The sequence below is a fragment of the Ranitomeya variabilis genome, chromosome 5, assembly GCF_051348905.1.
Source record: "Ranitomeya variabilis isolate aRanVar5 chromosome 5, aRanVar5.hap1, whole genome shotgun sequence".
Lineage (NCBI taxonomy): Eukaryota > Metazoa > Chordata > Amphibia > Anura > Dendrobatidae > Ranitomeya > Ranitomeya variabilis.
In genome coordinates, this window is record NC_135236.1 from 587,306,842 (window position 1) to 587,331,693 (window position 24,852).

Here is a 24,852-nt window from a genome sequence, read left to right on the forward strand (position 1 = left end):
ATATACAGGACAGGAGGAGTGGTAATGTGCAGTGTATATATACAGGACAGGAGGAGTGGTACTGTGCAGTGTATATATACAGGAGGAGTGGTGCTATGCAGTGTATATATACAGGACAGGAGTGGTACTGTACAGTGTATATATACAGGGGAGTGGTACTGTGCAGTGTATATACTTCAACAGCCGCCCAGCCCAGGCCCCCAGCACCTGTCCTGTATATATATATTATATACACTGTATCTATACAGGCTGTGCTGGGGGCCTGGGCTGGGCGGCTGCTGTAGTATATATATATCAGCTGCAGCCGCCCAGCCCATGGCCGCCCCAGGTCACCCAGTCCCAGACTGTCAGAACATACAGCGATATAGCATTGCACTCACTCAGGTGCTGGTAGGAGCTCGGTCTCCTTGATAAGTTCAGCAGTGCACACAGTCAGGAGATTCAGAGCAGGAGAACTCTCCGCCCACAATGTCACGCTGGCTGTGTCCTTAATTAACCCCTATGTGTGCCTGGCCCTGCACTGACAGAGAGAAGATGCTTGTGCCAGCGCAAATTGAAAGGGTAGAAAGGGTTAAAGCAGCCAGATGGCTCTATGACTGTGTGAGTGGGCCCCCCTGTCTCGTCAGGGCCCCGGCAATTGCCCGGCTAGGCCGGGTGTTGACGCCGGCCCTGTTGGAAAGAATAATTTGTTGCCTTTGTTCACCAGTGAAAGGGACCAATGTTTGCCGAATCAGCTTCCACCTCCAGGTGCTCCACCTCAACCAGTGCCAATGTAACTGATATGGACAAAATCCTCCAACTGGTGATAAATATTTCAGACCTTCAAATAGCAGGTCTTACACTGACAGGTCTAAAGGAAACATGGGTATTGCATAAAATTAAACAATCAATCAGACTATTGTGTTCAAGTCCCAAATTGGGACTAAGTAAAAAAAATGAGAAAAAATTATAACCCTACCCCTCACAAAATAAAAACAAAAAAAAAAACAAGCGAAAATGTTTCCCCATGCTGTTTTTACATCATACGTTTGCATTAAAAATAATGTAATTTGTAAAGAAAAATTGTATCACTAAAACACATTAAAAATAAGCTGTCATTCAGCTGTCTGTAGAAAACTAAAAAAAACAAGCCCTCATAACACATGAATTGGCAGAAAAATAAAAAATGCTATAGCTCTCAAAAAAACGGATTAAAAAAATGGTTTGTTTTTTAAATAAAATATTTTTGTGTGTAAATGTAGCAAAATAAAAAATCTCTACTGGCACGAGTAAAAAAATGTACCATACATACTGCAAGATGAATGTTGTAAAAATATATATTAAAAAGTTCTTGAACTGCTGTTGATTTGTTCATTATGCCTCTCAAAAAATGCAATGAGGTTCGGTTCACATCTACAGTTAGGTCCATATATATTTGGACAGAGACAACCTTTTTCTAATTTTGGTTATAGACATTACCACAATGAATTTTAAACAAAACAATTCAGATGCAGTTGAAGTTCAGGCTTTCAGCTTTCATTTGAGGGTATCCACATTAAAATTGGATGAAGGGTTTAGGAGCTTCCGCTCCTTAACATGTGCCACCCTGTTTTTAAAGGGACCAAAAGTAATTGGACAATTGACTCCAAGGCTATTTCATGGACAGTTGTGGGCATCCCTTCATTATGTCGTTCTGAATTAAGCAGATAAAAGGCCTGGAGTTGATTTGAGGTGTGGTGCTTGCATTTGGAAGGTTTTGCTGTGAAGTAAACATGCGGTCAAAGGAGCTCTCCATGCAGGTGAAACAAGCCATCCTTAAGCTGAGAAAACAGAAAAAAACCCATCTGAAAAATTGCTACAATATTAGGAGTGGCAAAATCTACAGTTTGGTACATCCTGAGAAAGAAAGAAAGCACTGGTGAACTCATCAATGCAAAAAGACCTGGGCATCCACGGAAGACAACAGTGGTGGATGATCGCAGAATAATCTCCATGGTGAAGAGAAACCCCTTCACAACAGCCAACCAAGTGAACAGCACTCTCCAGGAGGTCGGCGTATCAATATCCAAATCTACCATAAAGAGAAGACTGCATGAAAGTAAATACAGAGGGTTCACTGCACGGTGCAAGCCCCTCATAAGCATCAAGAATAAAAAGGCTAGACTGGACTGTGCTAAAAAACATCTAAAAAAGCCAGCACAGTTCTGGAAGAACATTCTTTGGACAGATGAAACCAAGATCAACCTCTACCAGAATGATGGAAAGAGAAAAGTATGGCGAAGATGTGGTACAGCTCATGATCCAAAGCATACCACATCATCTGTAAAACACTGCAGAGGCAATGTGATGGCTTGGGCATGCATGGCTGCCAGTGGCACTGGGTCACTAGTGTTTATTGATGATGTGACACAGGACAGAAGCAGCCGAATGAATTCTGAGGTATTCAGAGCCATACTGTGTGCTCAGATCCAGCCAAATGCAGCCAAACTGGTTGGTTGTCGTTTCATACTACAGATGGACAATGACCCAAAACATAAAGCCAAAGCAACTCAGGAGTTTATTAAAGCAAGGAAGTGGAATATTTTTGAATGGCCAAGTCAGTCACCTGATCTGAACCCAATTGAGCATGCATTTCACTTGTTAAAGACTAAACTTCAGACAGAAAGGCCCATAAACAAACAGCAACTGAAAACCACTGCAGTGAAGGCCTGGCAGAGCATCAAAAAGGAGGAAACACAGCGTCTGGTGATGTCCATGAGTTCAAGACTTCAGGCAGTCATTGCCAACAAAGGATTTTCAACCAAGTACTAGAAATGAACATTTTATTTACAATTATTTAATCTGTCCAATTACTTTTGGCCCCTTTAAAAACAGGGTGGCACATATTAAGGAGCTGAAACTCCTAAACCCTTCATCCAATTTTAATGTGGATACCCTCAAATGAAAGCTGAAAGTCTGAACTTCAACTGCATCTGAATCGTTTTGTTTAAAATTTATTGTGGTAATGTCTATAACCAAAATTAGAAAAATGTTGTCTCTGTCCAAATATATATGGACCTAACTGTATAATGTGCTCTGTGCTGAATGCTTACATTTGTTAATGTGTTTTTTATGGAATTTGCCTAAACTCTTGTTACAATTATGCTGAGGTGTTATTCTGTTCTGCGTGTTTGTCCATCATTTGAGCAACATTTATTGTTTCTGTATGCAGCCCCACTGGGCATCCGTAGACACAGTAAATGCTTGTCTTTGATACGTACCTCTTGCTTCCTTTGCTCACCATAGAAACAATCTTATACCTATTACGCTCTGTGATACATTAAATGTTACATATAAAATCCCAAGGTACATATTGGTACCTAAAAACAGGCACTGTCTGTTTTATGCTTTGGTTTCTTTCTTTTACTAATTGTTTTTGTTTTGAAATTTTGCAGGGGTGAGAGGGAGGGGAGGCTATTAAAAACATCTGATTACCTATCTGGTTAACATTTGAATCGAGACGACTAGTCATACAAGTTGGTATTGAGATGTCAATGTCTAGTTGCTAAATATAGCTAGCCAGCTACATTTAGGCTCCTGGAAAGTCCAGGGTATGAAAGCCCCAAATAAAATATATGTCTTTTAGATCACCAAGCCCTGCTGTACACTCAAGCAATAGTTTTCTACCACATATGTGGTATTGATGTACTCAGGAGAAGTCGCACAAAGAAAAATTTGAGACCATTTTTCTCTGTTATTCTAGTGAAAAAGAAACATTTTGGGCTAAAACAACATTTTTGAGGGAAAGATTTATTTTTTTCATTTTCAAGGCTCAACATTATAAAATTCTGTGAAGCACATGTGGGATCAAGGTTCTCACCACACACAATTTCCTTGAGGGGTGTAGTTACAAAATTAGCCCTTTTGTAGGGAGTGTCCACTGTTTAGGCACATCAGGGGCTATGCAAATGCGACATGGCGTCCGCTATCTACTCCAGCCAATTTTGCGCTCTAAAGTCAAATGGTGCTCCTTCCCTTCCGAGCCCTGCTGTGTGCCCAATCAATAGTTTTCCACCACATATGGGGGTATCCTGTACTCAGGAGAAATTGCACAACAAATGGTACAATAAATTTTCTCCTGTTACCCTTGTGAAAATGAAAAATGTGGGGCTAAAGCAACGTTTTTGTGAGAAAAATTTTTTTCTTCCACATTGCTTAAGTCATGTGAAGCACCTAAAGGGTTAATAGGCTTCTTGAATGTGGTTTTGAGCACTTTGAGGGGTGCAGTTTTTAAAATGGTGTCACTTTTGGGTATTTGGCTAACAATCTAAGAATGACTGGAATATGTTGATGTATTCCAGAGTTATTACCTCATAAAGTGACATTGGTCAGAATTGTAAAATTTTCACTGATCAGGAGGGTGAAAACAGGCTCGGAGGGTGAAGAGTTTAAGAAAGGAAACCATATGATTCCCAGGGATTATTATTTACAAGTTCTTTCCTAATTATTAGGGCCCAAAACTGAGGTGCACAGCATATGTGTCAGGTCTCTACTGCACCTCATGTTAAGGAGAAGCAGCATGGTCGCTCAGTGGTTAGCACTGTGGCTTTGCAGCACTGGGGTCTTGAGTTCAAATCCCACCAATGACAACATCTGCAAGGAGTTTGTATGTTCTCCCTGTGGTTTCCTCCCACACTTCAAAGACATACTTAAAGGGAATTTACATTATGAGCCCCAATGGGGAACACAATGATAATGTCTGTAAAGCACTGCAGAATATGATGGCTCTATATAAGCAAAGCATATTAAATAAAGGAGATGGTACAAGATTGTAGGAGGAAAATTATCACTACATGTTCTTTTGAGTTCCCTGAGGACTTGACTAAGGCTAAGTACACATTTGCATTCGGCAGCCCTCCGTAGGGCTGCGCACTTTTTCCCTTCATATCCGCACAGCTGCGCATGCATCCTGCATACCTATCTTTAACATTGGGTCCGAAGGGACATGCATTTGTCTGCGGATGCATCCGCATGCGTTGATTTGACGTGCTCGCCGACCGCACAGGAAGGCAAAATCTTGCGTTTGGCGGCACGTCAAAATGATGCACGTGGACGCATCCGCAGACAAACACATATCCCTCCGTACCCAATGTTAAAGATAGGTAGGCTGGATGCACGCGCAGCTGTGCGGATATGAAGGGAAAAGTATGCAGCCCTACGCAGGGTTGCCGAACGCAAATGTGAGACCAGCCTAAGTAACACTGCTTGCATAAATAGCTGACAATACATAACAATCTTACAAAGTAAACTAAAGAAATATATATAAGTTAACATACATATGGGTCTGATGGTTTCCGCTTGCAAAGATTAATACATCCAGACAGCAATGTTGGATTAACAAAAAGGTCCAGATAATCCAAGGCATTTTGTCCAGCAGGCATGGGCTCAATTGGAGCTGAAAGATGATGAAAACATTAATTTGGAAAAAACACATAACATACTTCATAAGCCAACTAATATTAAAACAAAAAAGCCCTCTCTTTGTTCCAAGAGACATTACTTTATAATATATATATATATATATATATATATATATATATATATATATATATATGTATGTATATAGTCATATGTTGCTTATTTTCTGAATGACAGCACTCATTTTACCATTTAATGTAGTAAAGAAGAGAAGCAAATTCCAAGAGGGTTAAAATGGATAAGAAAAAAAACGCAATTCCGCTACTGCTTCCAAGTTCTATTTTATGGCACTGTATGTTAAAAATGACCTGGAAATAGGATTCTTCAGTTCAGTACAATTATGGTGGCACCAAACTTATAAAGTTTGTTTTACATTTTAGAGGTTAAAAAAAAAAAATTCAGACCCTTGTAAAAAAAAAAATTGCTGTCGGCATTTTCTGAGACCTGTAACTTTTTTATTTTTCCATCGAGCTAGGTGAGAGCTTGTTTTTGCATGCTAAGCTGTCATCTATATTGATACCGTTTTGGAGCACATACAATTTTCATTGCATTTTTAGAGTATTTTTGAGGCAGAAGAGCAGTGACTAAAAAATATAATTGTACTGTTTTCATTTGTTTCTTCGGAGTGGTTAAAGTACAGTTTGAAGGGAACCTGCAACCTTGAAAAACGCTATTTACGGGCAGATATAGGGTAATCTGCAGGTAAATAACATTACAATGCCGACTGGCCGCTTTACTGAAAGGGCGGCTACAGGTAGAAAATAAACCTATTTCCTCTGGCATACACAGAGCGGCTCCAGTCACTACTGTGAGCAGCAGCTCTAAGAATGCCACAGCACATTGACAATCAGCTCCGTAGTGCTTTTTCTGCAGAAAAAGTAGTCAGTCATAGTGCTGTGGTTTTCCGCTGACAATGTGGTGTGCGGTGAAATGTAGTGAATGGTGAAAGAAACCACCCCGTGCATGCCCCTATGACTGAAAGCCTGCGACCCCCGGGAGGAATAAAGTTGGTAGCTACACTTACAGTAAGGTGGACAGGCAGCATTGTAAAACTATTTACCTGCCATTGACTCTATATTTGCAGCTATCGAGTTTTCCTTTTAGTTTATATTTTGATAAAATAGCCTTTTTTCTGGGGCACACCAAATATATTTATTTTGTATATATTTCTTTATCTATTACTCACATATGTCCTAAGTGTACATACAAGATGCCAGACCCTTTCTACAGAGCATATACACTGGGTACGGAAAGTATTCAGACCCCTTTAAATTTTTCACTCTTTGTTTCATTGCAGCCATTTGGTAAATTCAAAAAAGTTCATTTTTTTTCTCATTAATGTACAGTCTACACCCCATCTTGACTGAAAAAAAAAAACAGAAATGTATAATTTTTTGCAAATTTGTTAAAGAAAAACTGAAATATCACATGGTCATAAATATTCAGTCCCTTTGCTCAGACACATATTTAAGGCTACTTTCACACTGGCGTTTACTGCAATACGTCGCAATGCGTCGTTTTGCCGAAAAAACACATCCTGCAAAAGTGCTTGCAGGATGCGTTTTTTTTGCATTGACTTACATTAGCGACGCATTTGCGACGCATTGCCACACGTCGCAACCGTCGTGCGATGGTTGCGCGGTGTTGTGGCGGACCGTCGGGACCAAAAAACGTTACATGTAACGTTTTTTGCTCCCGACGGTCCGCTTTTTCCGACCGCGCATGCGCGGCCGGAACTCCGCCCCCACCTCCACGCACTTCCCCGCACCTCACAATGGGGCAGCGGATGCGCTGGAAAAATGCATCCGCTGCCCCCGTTGTGTGGCGGAGACAACGCTAGCGTCGGGGACCTCGGCCCGACGCACTGCGATGGACCGAGCCCGACGCTAGTTTGAAAGAAGCCTAAGTCACAAGCTGTCCATTTCCTTGTGATTCTCCTTGAGACGGTTCTACTCCTTCATTGTAGCTGTGTTTAATTAAACTGATAGGACTTGATTTGGAAAGGCACACACCTGTCTATATACGACCTCACAGCTCACAATGCATGTCAAACCAAATGAGAATCATGAGGTCAAAGGAACTGGCCAAGGAGCTCAGAGACAGAATTGTGGCAAGGCACAGATCTGGCCAAGGTTACAAAAAAATTTCTACAGTACTCAAGGTTCATAAGAACACAGTGGCCTCCATAATCCTTAAATGGAAGAAGTTTGGGACCACCAGAAGTCTTCCTAGACCTGGTCATTCAGCCAAACTGAGCAATCATGGGAGATGAGCCCTTGGTGAAAGAGGTAAAGAAGAACCCCAAGATCACTGTGGCTGAGCTCCAGAGATGCAGTAGGCAGGGTCGGCATCAGCATCCAGGCAAGTGCCGGGGCCCTAGCGAGACGGGGGGCCCATTTTGACAAGTGTGACAAATTTTTACTATTGATGCTGCCTATGCAGTATCAATAGTAAAAAGATATGTTAAAAATAATAAAAAAAATAAAAAATCGTGCTATTCTCACCTTCCGGTGGCCCCGGCAGCCTTCCTGCACCTTGCGATGCTCTCGGCAGCTCCGTTCCCAGTGATGCATAGGAAAATGACCAAAGATGGTGTAGGATCACGCGAGACCGCTACGTCATCACGGGTTATTGCCGCAAAGCATCACTTGGAACGGACCTGGCGGGAGCAGCGCTAAGGCCTGGGCTGGATCCGGGGGCCGCCGGGAGGTGAGTATATAACTATTTTTTATTTTAATTATTTTTTAACAGAGATATGGTGCCCACACTGCTATATACTACGTGGACTGTGCTATATACTATGTGGGCTGTGCTATATACTATGTGGCTGTGCTATATACTATGTGGCTGTGCTATATACTATGTGGCTGTGCTATATACTATGTGGCTGCTATATACTATGTGGCTGTGCTATATACTACGTGGACTGTGCAATATACTACGTGGGCTGTGCTATATACTACATGAGCTATGCTATGTACTACGTGGACTGTGTTATATACTACGTGGGCTGTGCTATATACTACGTGGCTGTGCTATATACTACGAGGCTGTGCTATATACTATGTGGCTTGTGCTATATACTACGTGGCCTGTGCTATATACTATGTGGGCTGTGCTATATACTACATGGCTGTTATATGCTACGTGGCTGTGCTATATGCTGTGTGGGCTGTGTTATATGCTACGTAGCTGTGCTATATACTATGTGGCCTGTGGTATATACTACGTGGCTGTGCTATATACTACATGGCTGTGCTATATACTGCGTGTTCTGTGCTATATACTGAATGTACTGTGCTATATACTACGTGGGCTGTGCTATATACTACGGGGCTGTGCTATGTACTACATGGCTGTGTTATATGCTATGTGGGCTGTTATATGCTACGTGGGCTGTGTTATATACTACGTGGGCTGTGCTATATACTACATGGCTGTGTTATATACTACGTGGACTGTGCTATATACTACGTGGACTGTGCTATATACTACGTGGGCTGTGCTATATACTACGTGGGCTGTGTTGTATACTACGTGGGCTGTGCTGTATATGTGGGCTGTGCTGTATACTACGTGGGCTGTGCTGTATACTATGTGGCTGTGATATATTTCTCTGCTGTATCTGTGCATCATGAATCATGGTATGTGTTACCACTGAGACTCTTTCACCCGGGGCCCTCAAAAACCTGGAGCCAGCCCTGGCAGTAGGGAGATGTGAGAAAGTTCCACAAAGCAGCCCTCCACCAGTTGGGTCTTTACGGCAGAGTAGCCCAGTGGAAGTATCTCCTCCTTGCATATGAAAGCCCACATAGTTTGCTAAAAAACACATGAAGAATTCCCAGACTATAAGAAATATGATTCTCTGGTCTGATGAGGCAAAGATAGACCTTTTTGTTGATAACTCTAAGCGGTATATATGGAAAAAAACAGGAACTGCTCATCACTTGCCCAATACAATTCCAACAGTGAAACATTTCTTTTTTTTTCAGTCTAGATGAGGTGCAGAGTGTTCATTAATAAGAAAAAAATAAACTTTTTTGAATTTACCAAACGGCTGCAATGAAACAAAGTGACAAATTTAAAGGGGTCTGACTACTTTCCGCACCTACTGTATGTATTGTAGCATAGCGACTGGTCATGTGAATGATGGATGGTATGTATTGGAGAGATGGGTTGGTTCAGTCACCTACAAACCCTCCCAAAGAGGCATGTCTGAACACGTAAGATGGTTTTGTGTGTAAGGACCTGTGGTGATGTCACGCTCACCTGACTAGCCATGTGACAGGTAGGTAAAGGACAGGTATGTAAAGGAGGTGTGTGTAGCACATGGTAGGAGAGAGATTGAGTGAGTGTCTGTCAGGGTGGACACACTTCCGTGTGTCCTGGCAGGACACTGCAGAATGGCCTGTGTGTTGGACGGTTCCAAGTGGGGACGTCCTGGAAGCACACAGAGACCATTCCAGGCTGGAGAGCCTGCGTGCTGGACATGTTGGTGTTGGAGTCGTCCTGGAAGCACCTGGAGACCGTAGACCTGGACGGTCTGTGTTGAGGACCTGGGACTGACCTGAAGTCAGTGTAAGCAGTGGAACTTCTGAGAGGTAACCCCGGACAACGGGATTATAATATACAGCAGAGAAGCCTATCTGCTACGTGAACTGTCTAATGTTTCATGGCTGTAATGAAATGGACTGTACCCTGTCTGGTTTATGCGGAGTTTGAATAAACCATATGGACTGATATGTGTGAGATATCGTGCCTGAAGTGTTTATCCTGCTGCCAAGTGAGTATCCCCAAGACCCGTAGCGGGTGAAACGCTACAGTATGTACAGTACAGACCAAAAGTTTGGACACACCTCCTCTTATATACTTAACAAAAAAGTGTGAAACAATTGAAATTATGTCTTATATTCTAGGTTCTTCAAAGTAGCAATCCTTTTGCTTTGATGACTGCTTTGAACACTCTTGGCATTCTCTTGATGAGCTTCAAGAGGTAGTCACCGGGAATGGTTTTCACTTCACAGATGTGCCCTGTCAGGTTTAATAAGTGTGATTTCTTGCCTTATAAATGGTGTTGGGACCATCAGTTGTGTTGTGCAGAAGTCTGGTGGATACACAGCTGATAGTCCTACTGAATACACTGTTAGAATTTGCATTGTGGCAAGAAAAAAGCAGCTAAGTAAAGAAAAACGAGTGGCCATCATTACTTTAAGAAATGAAGGTCAGTCAGTCCGAAAAATTGGGAAAACGTTGAAAGTGTCCCCAAGTGCAGTGGCAAAAACCATCAAGCGCTACAAAGAAACTGGCTCACATGAGGACCGCCCCAAGAAAGGAAAACCAAGAGTCACCTCTGATTCTGAGGATAAGTTTATCCGAGTCACCAGCCTCAGAAATCGCAGGTTAACAGCAGCTCAGATTAGAGACCAGGTCAATGCTACACAGAGTTCTAGCAGCAGACACATCTCTACAACAACTGTTAAGAGGAGACTTTGTGCAGCAGGACTTCATGGTAAAATAGCTGCTAGGAAACCACTGCTAAGGACAGGCAAGAAGCAGGAGAGACTTGTTTGGGCTAAAGAACACAAGGAATGGACATTAGACCAGTGGAAATCTGTGCTTTGATCTGATGAGTCCAAATTTGAGATCTTTGGTTCCAACCACCGTGTCTTTGTGCGACGCAGAGAAGGTGAACGGATGGACTCTACATGCCTGGTTCCCACAGTGAAGCATGGAGGAGGAGGTGTGATGTGTGGGGGTGCTTTGCTGGTCACACTTTCGGGGATTTATTCAAAATTGAAGGCATACTGAACCAGCATGGCTACCACAGCATCTTGCAGCGGCAGTCTATTCCATCCGGTTTGCATTTAGTTGGACCATCGTTTATTATTCAACAGGACAATGACTCCAAACACACCTCCAGGCTGTGTAAGGGCTATTTGACCAAGAAGGAGAGTGATGGGGTGCTACGCCAGATGACCTGGCCTCCACAGTCACCAGACCTGAACCCAATCGAGATGGTTTGGGGTGAGCTGGACCTCAGAGTGAAGGCAAAAGGGCCAACAAGTGCTAAGCATCTCTGGGAACTCCTTCAAGATTGTTGGAAGACCATTTCCGGTGACTACCTCTTGAAGCTCATCAAGAGAGAAAAATAACGCGGCACTCACCAGATGAATTGATTATTCCAAAGTCCTTTTTTTTTAAATTTCAAATGAACCAAGTTAACAAGAGACTTTGTGTGGGATTAGCGGGTCAGGGAGGCATGCAGGGAGTGTGCAGATGGACGATGGCCGTTTTGCGCAGTGAGCGCTTCAACGGGTCTAGGTGTCTGAGGTGGTGGGGTCATTTCCTTTTTAAAGGATTTAGACACAAAGTAACATGTGAACAAAATCAAGTTATGCATCTTTCAATTCAATGAATAAAAACATTAAATCACTTAGTACATATCTTGCAGCACTACAGTAAGAAAAAACTCAATTTTTTCATTATTATAAGAAGACAGATAAATCTACCCTGTCATTTAACCCTAAAGGACCCTGTGCATTCATCTTCAGGATCCAGTTAGCTTCACTCTTTAACAGAATTTTATTATGATCTCCCCCTTGTGGTGGATAAGGGATGGTTTCTAAACCTGCGAATCTTAGTAATTCTGGATTTGAATGTTTTTCTTTCATATGGTTGATTAAATGCATAGAACTCTTTCCAGAAATTATTGAACGATAATGTTGCCTAAATCTCTTAGTTAGTGGTCTTATAGTCTTCCCCATATAGTAGCAGGGACAGTAAATAATACAGTATATACTACATACTGTGATTTACATGAAATTAAGTCCCTGACCACATGTGTTATTGGTCCTATGCATAAACACGATCAGTAATGTGGAGGTGGCAACTGGAGCAATTCCCTCTTAATATATTTTTCTTTAGCCAAATATTTTTTTTCTGCCGGTTTTAACCTATTATGAACCAGAATGTCTCCTATATTTTTAGATTTACGAAATGAGAACACAGGGAGATTAGAGCTTATTTAAGTAAATCTTTGTCTGTCTCTAAAATATGTCAATGCTTACGAATTGATGAATGAATGATATTCTCCAATATAGTGTGTTTAAAATTGAAAATAAATCTTTGCGTTTTATTATCATTCGTTTTTTTCTTTATTTTTATTTCTATAGAGTAAATTCTCTTGTGAAAATTGTTTTGCCCTTTCTTGAAAATAAGCCAAAAAATAAGTTTGCGAAAACGCATGCAACTGGAGTGCCCATTGCGGTCCCGACTTTTTGCAGATTCCATTTATCTAGAAATTTGAAGGCATTATGCACGAATACAAATTCAAGGGCTTCTGCCACAAAAGATACAAAATCCAAACTTTTTTCAGTATTAGAAAAAAGTTTTTTATAATATCTACTCCCATTTTTTGTGGAATGCGGGTATATAGGTTTTCCACATCAAATTACCTTCACGTTTGACAGAAAATCAAAATGAACATTTTTTGAAAAAATTGGAAAATAAATTAATCCTGATACAATCTGAGACCAAACAGAGGAAGAAAGACAAATTTTTACGGGACAAACATGACTATGACTATGAAACGGAATATCTTTGCATGGAATAAAAAACAATTCAATGAAAGGAGAAACCGTAATAAAAAAGTTTTAAAAAAACGATCAAACATAGATGGAAGGACTACAGACTCGGGTTTAAATTTTTGCATACCTGAGTCTTTTGACTTTGTTGAATTTAAAATAGATCTTTTTAAAAGTGTCAGAAAATTGCATCTATGCAAAGCATTTAGTAATTCCAAGGCAATCAATCCTCAAGCAGAGCTGGAAGGAGAAACCCCAGCATCAATTAACACGCTGAGTTTTATGGTTAATACACCTGATGAAATAAACATACAGCAGGATGCTCTGACACTGTTAAATGTATCTAGTGATGTAAAGGTTAATTTTGAATCTTCTTTGTTACCAAGCCATGAGCCCTTTAAGGGAGGAGTTCATTCTAACTTTATGCAACCTATATCGGGTAATGTAATCGATTTATTTCACGATCTAGTTATCAAAGATGTGGAAGCATTATGTTATCAACAACCAAAAAATAATCTAACCATTGCTGAACTTAAAGCATTAGAGGAAATGAGGCATGGGACAATGTGGTTTTCAAAAAAGCAGATAAAGGGGGTAATCTGGTATTATTAGATAAAGATTGCTATATTACAGAAGCATTATCACTAGTGATGAGCAAATATACTCGTTACTCGAGATTTCTCGACACGCTCGGGTGTCCTCCGAGTATTTGTAAGTACTCGGAGATTTAGTTTTCATCGCCGCAGCTGAATGATTTACATCTGTTAGCCAGGCTGAGTACATGTGGGGGTTGCCTGGTTGCTCATCACTAATTATCATAATTAAATGATGAAAAACCATATAGTCTTTTGGAAAATGACCCTAAACAAAAATATAAAAATAAATTACGATCTATTTTGAGAAAATATGTGGGAAAAGGCATTTTTTCAAAGAAAAAAACAGAGAAATGAATACCAGATTACCCCAAAAACCCACATCAGTATAGCATTTCCAAGATCCACAAATCAAAAACGCACCCCCAGGTCCCCCAATTATTGCAGGTTTAAATTTGTTGACACAGCCTCTGTCACAATATCTAGATTGGTTACTGAAACCTCTTTTAACCCCTTAATGACAGCCAATACGTGTTTTAACTGACCTGAGATCAGTGTTTGCACCGTCCAAATCTGTTTAACCCCTTAGATGCTGCTGTCAATAGTGACATCATTATAAATGGTTAACAGAGTGTGGGGCTTCCCCTTTATCCCAATTGGCACCATGAGATCATAATTTTGTGGTCCTGATGTTTGCCATGGCACTTCATGACCAAATAGCGGACTTAGAGTCTGACGGCTGTAGTAACCTGTTCAGAAGTTAGAGATATTTAGGTGGTAAAAATACACATTTTAATTTCTGTCATGCCACTTTGCATTAATTCCTACAAAGCACCTGAAGGGTTAATAAACTACCTGACTGCAGTTTTCAATATGTCAGGGGGTGCTTTTTTTAAAATGGTTTAACTTTTGGTGGTTTCCCAATATATGGAACCCTTAAGGGCACTTCAAACCCGGATAGGTCCCTAAAAAAATAAATTTTGTAAATTTCTTTGGAAAAATGAAAAATGACTGCTACATTTTTAAACCTCCTAAAATGCTAACAAAATAAAATAACATTTTACAAATAGTGCTGATGTAAAGCAGACATGTGGGAAATGTTAGTTATTAACGTTTTTCTATGGTATGACTATCTGGATTAAAGAGCTAATCATTCAAAGTTTGAAAATTGCTAATTTTTTAAAATTTTTCTCAAATTTCTGATATTTTTTTATAAATAAACACAAAACATATTGACCTACATTTATCATATATTGTGTCACGATTAGTGTTGAGCGATACCTTCTGATATTTGAAAGTATCGGTATCGGATAGTATCGGCTGATTTCCGAAAAATATCGGATATCGCCGATACCGATACCCGATACCAATACAAGTCAATGGGACACAAATATCGGAAGTGATCATGTGACCGCTCACGCGACCAATCACAAGCCGCGACGTCATCGAAGGTCCTTCATGCGCTCATTCTTAGGAACGGAGGCTGCCGGTGGCAGCGATTACAACCAGGGAGCGTCCGAGGGTGAGTATATCCATATTTTTTATTTTTATTCTTTATTTTACACATGAATATGCATCCCGATCCCGATTCCCGATATCGCAAAAATATCGGAACTCGGTATCGGAATTCCAATACCGCAAATATCGGCCGATACCCGATACTTGCGGTATCGGAATGCTCAACACTAGTCACGATAAAACAGTCTCAGAATCACTGGGATTTGTTGAAGCATTGCAGAGTTATTACCACATATAGTGACACTAGTCAGATTTAAAAAATTTGGCTCCATCACTAAGGGGTTAAAACAAATTTCATTTTTTATCAAAGATTCAGGAGATTTCTTGAAGGCTTTAAAATTAACAACATGGCAACCAGGTTTTTCAATCGTATCTATCGATGTGGAAACCTATATACCCGCATTCCACAAAAAATGGGAGTAGATATTATAAAAAATCCTTTTGTCTAATACAGAAAAAAGTTCGGATTTTATAACTTTTGTGGCAGAAGCCCTTGAATTTGTATTGATGCATAATGCCTTCAAATTTCTAGATAAATAGTATCTGCAAAAATTCAGGACCACAATGGGCACTACAGTTGCATGCATTTTCGAAAACTTATTTTTGGCTTATTTTGAAGAAAAATACATCACTAGTGTGCATAATCCGTTCCTTAAACACATTTGTGTTTTTACGCTATGTGGATGATATTTGTATAATATGGGATGTGTGATGCAGTGACCCCTGTTACAGCTATGTGGCGCTGCATGTGCTCCTCAGGATATGCATGGAGACATATCTGTAGTTGTAATGGTTGAACTAGCCACACACAACTCCCACCAATGGGAGTGGCTACAAGTATATACAGTGCCTACAAGTAGTATTCAACCCCCTGCAGATTTAGCAGGTTTACACATTTGGAATTAACTTGGCATTGTGACATTTGGACTGTAGATCAGCCTGGAAGTGTGAAATGCACTGCAGCAAAAAAGAATGTTATTTCTTTGTTTATTTTTTTTTTAAATTGTGAAAAGTCTTTTCAGAGGGTCATTTATTATTCAACCCCTCAACCCACCAGAATTCTGTTTGGTTCCCCTAAAGTATTAAGAAGTAGTTCAGGCACAAAGAACAATGAGCTTCACATGTTTGGATTAATTATCTCTTTTTCCAGCCTTTTCTGACTATTTAAGACCCTCCCCAAACTTGTGAACAGCACTCATACATGGTCAACATGGGAAAGACAAAGGAGCATTCCAAGGCCATCAGAGACAAGATCGTGGAGGGTCACAAGGCTGGCAAGGGGTACAAAACCCTTTCCAAGGAGTTGGGCCTACCTGTCTCCACTGTTGGGAGCATCATCCGGAAGTGGAAGGCTTATGGAACTACTGTTAGCCTTCCACGGCCTGGACAGCCTTTGAAAGTTTCCTCCCGTGCCGAGGCCAGGCTTGTCCAAAGAGTCAAGGCTAACCCAAGGACAACAAGGAAGGAGCTCCGGGAAGATCTCATGGCAGTGGGGACATTGGTTTCAGTCAATACCATAAGTAACGTACTCCACCGCAATGGTCTCCGTTCCAGACGAGCCCGTAAGGTACCTATACTTTCAAAGCGTCATGTCAAGGCTCGTCTACAGTTTGCTCATGATCACTTGGAGGACTCTGAGACTGACTGGTTCAAGGTTCTCTGGTCTGATGAGACCAAGATCGAGATCTTTGGTGCCAACCACACACGTGACGTTTGGAGACTGGATGGCACTGCATACGACCCCAAGAATACCATCCCTACAGTCAAGCATGGTGGTGGCAGCATCATGCTGTGGGGCTGTTTCTCAGCCAAGGGGCCTGGCCATCTGGTTCGCATCCATGGGAAGATGGATAGCACGGCCTACCTGGAGATTTTGGCCAAGAACCTCCGCTCCTCCATCAAGGATCTTAAGATGGGTCGTCATTTCATCTTCCAACAAGACAACGACCCAAAGCAAACAGCCAAGAAAACCAAGGCCTGGTTCAAGAGGCAAAAAATCAAGGTGTTGCAGTGGCCTAGTCAGTCTCCTGACCTTAACCCAATTGAAAACTTGTGAAAGGAGCTCAAGATTAAAGTCCACATGAGACACCCAAAGAATCTAGATAACTTGGAGAAGATCTGCATGGAGTAGTGGGCCAAGATAACTCCAGAGACCTGTGCCGGCCTGATCAGGTCTTATAAAAGACGATTATTAACTGTAATTGCAAACAAAGGTTATTCCACAAAATATTAAACCTAGGGGTTGAATAATAATTGACCCACACTTTTATGTTTAAAATTTATAAAAATTTAACTGAGCAACAAAACTTTTTGGTTTGTAAGATTTATGCATCTGGTAATAAATCCTGCTTTTATTTGAAGTTTGAAGGCTCTAACTTATTTGCATCTTATTAAACCTGCTAAATCTGCAGGGGGTTGAATACTACTTGTAGGCATTGTATTGTGACCATGTGGGTCACATGGAGAAAGATGGATGGACCTGAGTGGTCTGTGTGCCAGGTCCTGGAGGGTCTCTGTGTTGGGAGGTCCTGGGAGTAGGACTAGATCCCTGAAGAGCACATGGGGGAGGCCTTGGACCTGGGGGCCTGTGTGTTGGACGGTCCCAAATGGGGATGGACGTCCTGAATAGCACACAGAGAGGACGCGTGTGCAGAGTCTGTGATGGCACCGTGTATGGGGAAGCTACAGCCCGTCTGAGGATGTGGACTGTCAGGTGGCCTGGTGAGCAAGGCATTGCCCAGGACAGTGATCCCAGTTCGGCAGCTTCCCTGAGAGAGTACTGACAGGAGTCAGCGTATGGAGCAGGAGCTCCTGGAAGGTAACCCAGCATATGGGGAACCGTGCAGTCACCCATGGTAACTGGACAGTATAAAGTCCAGCATGATTAGAGACTGCAACCGTATTGTCGTATGTTGGTGCCTGTTGTGCTCCATGGACATTAATGAACTGTATGGCGTGCGGTCACCCACGATAACTGGACACAGAGGTTCGGCGTGTTTGGTGACCGCGTTTCAAAGCCGTATTGTGAAGATTGATGTAAAGACTGTTTGCTTGTTGATCATATTTCTGTGGCTTATGACTCCATAATAAACCACATGGACTGTTAAAGTGAAAACCCGTGCTTGACTACGTTAATCCGCTGCCAAATGAGTGTCCCCCAATACACTCAGTAAGTGCAATCTTACATATGGTACAGAAGGAGAATTTGTTGATTTTGTCAATTATTTAAATGAAGTGATTGTTAAGAACATGACGTTCACATCTTGTTACAGTGGCGATTTTTTTTCAGAGTTTTTAGATGTCAAAATCAATATTGTAAATGGTAACCTCATGACACAGGAATATAGGAAACCAACTTCACTGAATACGATGTTACATTTTGATAGATACAATGTTACATTTTGATAGTACATATCCTGGTCACAAAAAACAGGTCTGCCTTACAGCCAAATGTTAAGTTTGTGAAAAATTAACAATAATAACAGTAATTTTGAACAACAGGTTGAATCACTAAAATTTCGATTTAGAGAAAGGGGTTATCCGGAATTGATATTGGACAATGCATATGAAAGAGCAAAAAAATTTTCAGAAGAGGATTTACTCTATAGAAATAAAAATAAAGAAAAAATGAATGATAATAAAACGCAAAGATTTATTTTCAATTTTAAACACACTATATATTAGAGAATATCGTTCATTCATCAATTCGTAAGCATTGACATATTTTAGAGAAGGACAAAGATTTACTTAAACTAAGCTCTAATCTCCCTATGTTCTCATATCGTAGATCTAAAAATATAGGGAGACATTCTGGTTCATAATAGGTTAAAACCAGCAGAAAAAAATATTTGGCTAAAGAAAAATATATTAAGTGGGAATTATAAGTGTGGAAATTGTGCCAGTTGCCACCTCCACATTACTGATCGTAGTTTACGCATAGGACCAGTAATACATGTAGTCAGGGACTTCATTTCATGTAAATCACAGTATGTAGTATGTATTATTTACTGCTCCTTCTACTATATAGGGAAGACTATAAGACCACTAACTAAGAGATTTAGGGAATATTATTGCTCAATAATTTCTGGAAAGGGTCCTATGCGTTTAATCAAGCATATGAAAGAAAAACATCCGCAAATCCAGAATTACTAAGATTCGCAGGTCTAGAAACCATCCCTTATCCACCACAAGGGGGAGATCATAATAAAATTCTGTTAACCCCTTCGCAACATGCGCCGTACTAGTACTGCGCGGCGGCAACTGCATTTGTGCCAACAGCAGTACTAGTACGGCGCCGCGATCGCCACGGTCTCACGATGATTTCAACGGCGATCGCATGTGGGTGTCAGCTTACACCCCACAGCAATACCCACGATCTGTGCTAGCACTGATCGTGGGCATTTAACCCCTCTGATGCCAATATCAGTAGTGACAGTGACATAGAGGGGAATCGCACAGGGACGGGGGCTCCCTGCGCACTTCCACCAGAATAACGCGAGGTGAACGTGTTATTCTCATGGTCTCCATGGAGACCCCTGGATCCAAGATGGCCGCGGGGTCCTTCCGGATCCTGCAGTGAGGTGGCTTGCAAGCGCCTGCTGAGAACAGACACCAGCAAGCCTCCTTCACTGCCTGTCAGATCGCTGATCTGACACAGTGCTCTGCAGTGTCAGATCAGCAATCTGATGTTATACAGTGATATCCCAACCTGAGACAATGTTATAAAGTTAAAAAAAAATTGAATGTGTAAATTTTTTTAAATAATAAAAAACAATAAAAGTACACATATTTGGTATCGCCGCGTCCGAAACGACCCGCTCTATAAAACTGTCCCACTAGTTATCCCCTTGAGTGAACACCATAAAAAAATTAGAAAAATAAGGCAAAAAACAATGCTTTATCAGCAAACCGCCAAACAAAAAAGTGCAAATAAAACGCGATCAAAAAGAAAGATGTAAATAAACATGGGACCGCTGAAAACATCATCTTTTCCTGCAAAAAACAAGCTGCCACAAAAAGCAATGAGCAGAAAAATAAAAAAGTTATAGCTCTCAGAATAAAGCGATGCAAAATAATTATTTTTTCTATAAAAGTTTTTATTGTGTAGAAGCACCAAAACATAAAAAAAGATATATATGAGATATTGCTGTAATCATACTGACCCAAAGAATAAAACTGCTTTATCAATTTTACCACACGCGGAAAGGTGTAAGCGCTCCCCCCCAAAAGAAATTCAGGAATTGCTGGTTTTTGTTCATTCTGCCACCCCAAAATCGGAATAAAAAGCGATAAAAAAAATCATGTGCCCAAAAATGGTACCAATAAAAACATCAACTCGTCCTGCAAAAAACAAGACCTCAAATGACTCTGTGGGCCAAAATATGGAAAAATTTTAGCTCTCAACTTGTTGTGATGCAAAAACTATTTTTTGCAATAAAAAGCATCTTTTAGTGTGTGACAGCAGCCAAACATAAAAACCCGATATAAAAACCCGCTAAAAATAGTAAATGAAACCCCCCCTTTATCACCCCCTTAGTTAGGGAAAAATAATAAAATTAAAAAAAAATGTACACTGGTCAAAAAAATAAAGGGAACACTAAAATCCCACATCCTAGATATCACTGAATGAAATATTCCAGTTGTAAATACGATACGATACGATACGATACACTTTATTGATCCCGTGGGAAATTATGGTATCACAGCAGCACAACTTACATCATAAGAATCATAAAATGAATTACTTAATTGACATGACAGTTTGTTGACAGAAGGACATTATACATTAGAATAGGACATACACAGCGGGTGAACTGAAAAGTAGAAGAAATAAAGTAGACAATCCCCTTTATGATTTAACTCTAATGTTATTGTTGTACATCCCCATAGCAGTTGGCACAAACGATTTCCTAAATTTTTCCTTCTTACACCTCAGAAGTATTAGCCGGTTACTGAAGGTGCTCTTCTGTCTCATGAATAGCTCATATAGTGGATGTGCATTATTGTTCATAATTGCCCTACACTTTCTCAGAGTTCTTCTCTCCACTACCTCCTCAAAAGAGTCCAGATTGCAGCCCACAGCAGAGCTTGCCTTTTTGATAAGCTTATTCAGCTTATTAGCATCAGAGGCCCGCACACTATTACCCCAGCATATGATTGCAAAAAAGATGGCACTTGCCACCACAGACTGGTAGAACATTTCTAACATTTTGCTGCACACATTAAAAGACCTCAGTTTCCTTAGGAAATACAATCTGCTCATCCCCTTCTTGTAGACAGTCTCTGAGTGGCATCTCCAGTCCAGTTTGCTATCCAAATGGACCCCCAAATATTTATAACTCTCCACCTGCTCTACCTCCTGACCAGTAATAGTGATCGGTAAGCATTCCAACTTAATCCTGCTACCAACTCCTTGGTTTTCTTAACATTTAGTTGTAGATAGTTACCATTGCACCAATCCACGAAATTCGACACCACCCTTCTATATTCCTCATCCCCCCGATCTCCCCTAATACATCCCACAACCACGGAGTCATCCGAAAATTTTTGAAGGTGGCAAAGATCAGATTTATACTGAAAGTCCGATGTATACAGTGTGAATAGAAAGGGTGCCAGCACCGTTCCCTGGGGGGCACCTACACTGCTCAATAATCTGCTTGACACAACTGCTCCCATCTGTACAAACTGTGCCGATCTGATAGGTAGTCAGTTATCCAATTTCTCATCCCCACCTCCACCTTCATATCAGTCATCTTTTTGTGTAGTAAAGGTGGCTGCAGGGAATTAAATGCACTCGAGAAATCAAAGAACATCGCTCGCACCATGGTTCCGTCAGTCTCCAGAAATGAATGTACACTATGTAACAGTGAAAGAATAGCATCATCCACCCCCAATCTCTGAGGATCTCATCTCGGTACCTAATGACACTCAGGCTACCTCTGGCAAGCACATGGAGGGCTGTGCGGCCCTCCAAAGAAATGCCACCCCAGACCATTGCTGACCCATTGCCAAACCAGTCATGCTGAAGGATGTGGAAGGCAGCAGATCGCTCTCCATGGCGTCTCCATGTGCTCAGTGTGAACCTGCTTTCATCTGTGAATGAAACCCCATGGGGTACTCGGTACCGGGTCCTGCGGTTTTCACAGGGGATGTCACGGTGGCTGCAACCCAGTCCATGGCCCTGGGCGCTCATGTAAAAGGGAAAGGTCTTTAAAGGGATAAAGTTTATGTTCGTGACACCACCTGTGGTATTCGGTCAGGGTGACCAACGCTGCTTTAAGGGGTCCGCTGGGGTGATGTTATGGCAGCTAGATGGTGTACCTTCCCACAGGTGAAGTATATCCCTGGGGCACAGTGTTGGGCTTTGAGCAGAACTCCCATGTGGACGTCGGGCACTCAGACCATCCTCATGGAGTCGGTTTCTAACTGTTTGTGCAGACACATGCACATTTGTGGGCTGCTGGAGGTCATTTTGCAGGGCTCTGGCAGTGCTCCTCCTTTTCCTCCTTGCACAAAGGCTGAGGTAGCGGTCCTGCTGCTGGGTTGTTGCCCTCCTACGGCTCCTGGTGTACTGGCCTGTCTCCTGGTAGTGCCTCCAGCCTCTGGACACTATGCTGACAGACACAGCAAACCTTACCACAGCTCGCATTAATGTGCCATCCTGGATGAGCTGCACTATTTGAGCCACTTGTGTGGGTTGTAGAGTCTGTCTCATGCTACCACGAGTGTGAAAGCACAACCAACATTCAAAAGTGACCAAAACATCAGCCAGAAAGCATTGGTACAGAGATGTGGTCTGTGGTCCCCACCTGCAGAACCACTCCTTTATTCAGTGTGTCTTGATAATTGCCAATAATTTCCATCTGTTGTCTATTCCATTTGCACAACAGCATGTGAAATTGATTGTCAAACAGTGTTGCTTCCTAAGTGGACAGTTTGATTTCACAGAAGTTTGATGTACTTGGAGTTATATTCTGTTGTTTAAGTGTTCCCTTCATTTTTTTGAGCAGTGTATTTATTTCCATTTTCCCATTAGGGTTAGGGTTGGGGCTAAAGTTAGGGTTAGGGTTTGAATTAGGGGTCGGGTTGGAATTAGGGTTAGGGTTAAGATTATGGTTAGGGTTGGGATTAGAGTTAGGGGTGTGATGTGGTTAGGGTTGGAGTTAGAATTGGGGGGTTTCCACTGTTTAGGCACATCAGGGGCTCTCCAAACGCGACATGGCGTCTGATCTCAATTCCAGCCAATTTGGCACTGAAAAGTCAAATGGCGCTCCTTCTCTTCCGAGCTCTGCCATGCGCTCAAACAGTGGTTTACTCCCACATATGTGGTATCAGAATACTCAGGACAAATTGCACAACAACTTTTGGGGTCCAATTTATCCTGTTACCCTTGAGAAAATAAAACATTTGGGGCAAAAAAATTCATTTTTGTGAAAAAAAAATCATTTTTTATTTTTACAGCTCTACATTATAAAACTTCTGTGAAGCACTTGTGGGTTCAAAGTGATCACCACACATGTAGATAAGTTCCTTAGGGGGTCTACTTTCCAAAATGGTGTCAGTTGTGGGGGGATTCCACTTTTTAGGCACATCAGGGGTCTCCAAACGCAACATGGCATCCGATCTCAATCCCAGCCAATTTTGCATTGAAAAGTCAATCGGCGCTCCTTCCCTTCCGAGCTCTGCCGTGCACCCAAACAGTGGTTTACCAAAATATTTGGGGTATCAGCGCACTCAGGACAAATTGTACAACAATTTTTGGTGTCCAATTTCTCCTGTTAAACTTAGTAAAGTAAAAAAAATTGGATCTGAAGTAATTTTTTTTCCTTGAGGAAGAGGGACGTTACCCTCGAAACGCGTCGGGATTGGCCCCTATTCACGTCCGTTACACACGGCTAGGTGACGTCACCATCGAACCACGCCCCCTGCACACCTCGCTTCGCTGGCAGCGGCGCCATCGGCCGAGGCTTCCGCTGAGCTGCGGCGACGGGTCTCTACAGGGGATTTGCATTCTTGGGGAGGATGCTCCCTTCAGCAGAAGACTACCAAATGGTGGAGAAGAAATCGTCGAACAAGTGGCAACACTTAGGACTCTACTTGAACTAGTAAGTGCCTTGCAGCGCGGCAACGTTTGTGTTCATTTCTTATTTTCGGGCAGTTCCACACACCTACTGGCTAGTCTGCCTGCTGCTGCTTTTTCAGGCACGCGTGTCTAGCGCCCCTGTGATCCACTAACATATTATTTATTAACTATTTTGTGTGATATGACTCTCTAATTTAAGGGCATAACAACTAAAAGTTTGAAAATTGCTAAAATTTCAAAATTTTTGCCAAATTTCCATTTTTTCACAAATAAATGCAAGTCGTATCGAAGAAATTTTACAACTATCATAAAATACAATATGTCTCTAGAAAACATTGCCAGAATCACTGGGATCCGTTGAAGCGTTCCAGAGTTATAACCTCATAAAGTGACAGTGGTCAGAATTGTAAAAATTGGCTGCCATTTAGGTGAAAATAGGCTTCGTCTCAAAGGGGTTAAAGAGTGAAGCTAAATGGATCCTGAAGACTAATGCACAGGGTCCTTTAGGGTTAAATGACAGGGTAGATTTATCTGTCTTCTTATAATAATGAAAAACTTGAGTTTTTTCTTATGCTGGTTTCACATTTGCGGTTGAGTCTGCAGCGTTTCTAACGCATACATCCGCATGCGTCTTGATTTC

The 24,852-nt window shown here is 41.5% G+C and overlaps 1 protein-coding gene across 7 annotated transcripts in view; it reads right to left on the minus strand.

Moving 5' to 3' along the window:
- NME5 (NME/NM23 family member 5) overlaps positions 1–24,852 on the minus strand; it is a 388,198-nt gene that overhangs the window by 152,698 nt on the left and 210,648 nt on the right. For all 7 annotated transcript variants that reach the window (XM_077266014.1, XM_077266013.1, XM_077266012.1 and 4 more), the window contains one exon: positions 5,295–5,413. In XM_077266014.1, coding sequence (XP_077122129.1) covers positions 5,295–5,413 — 119 coding nt within the window. The remainder of the gene's footprint in view (positions 1–5,294; positions 5,414–24,852) is intronic.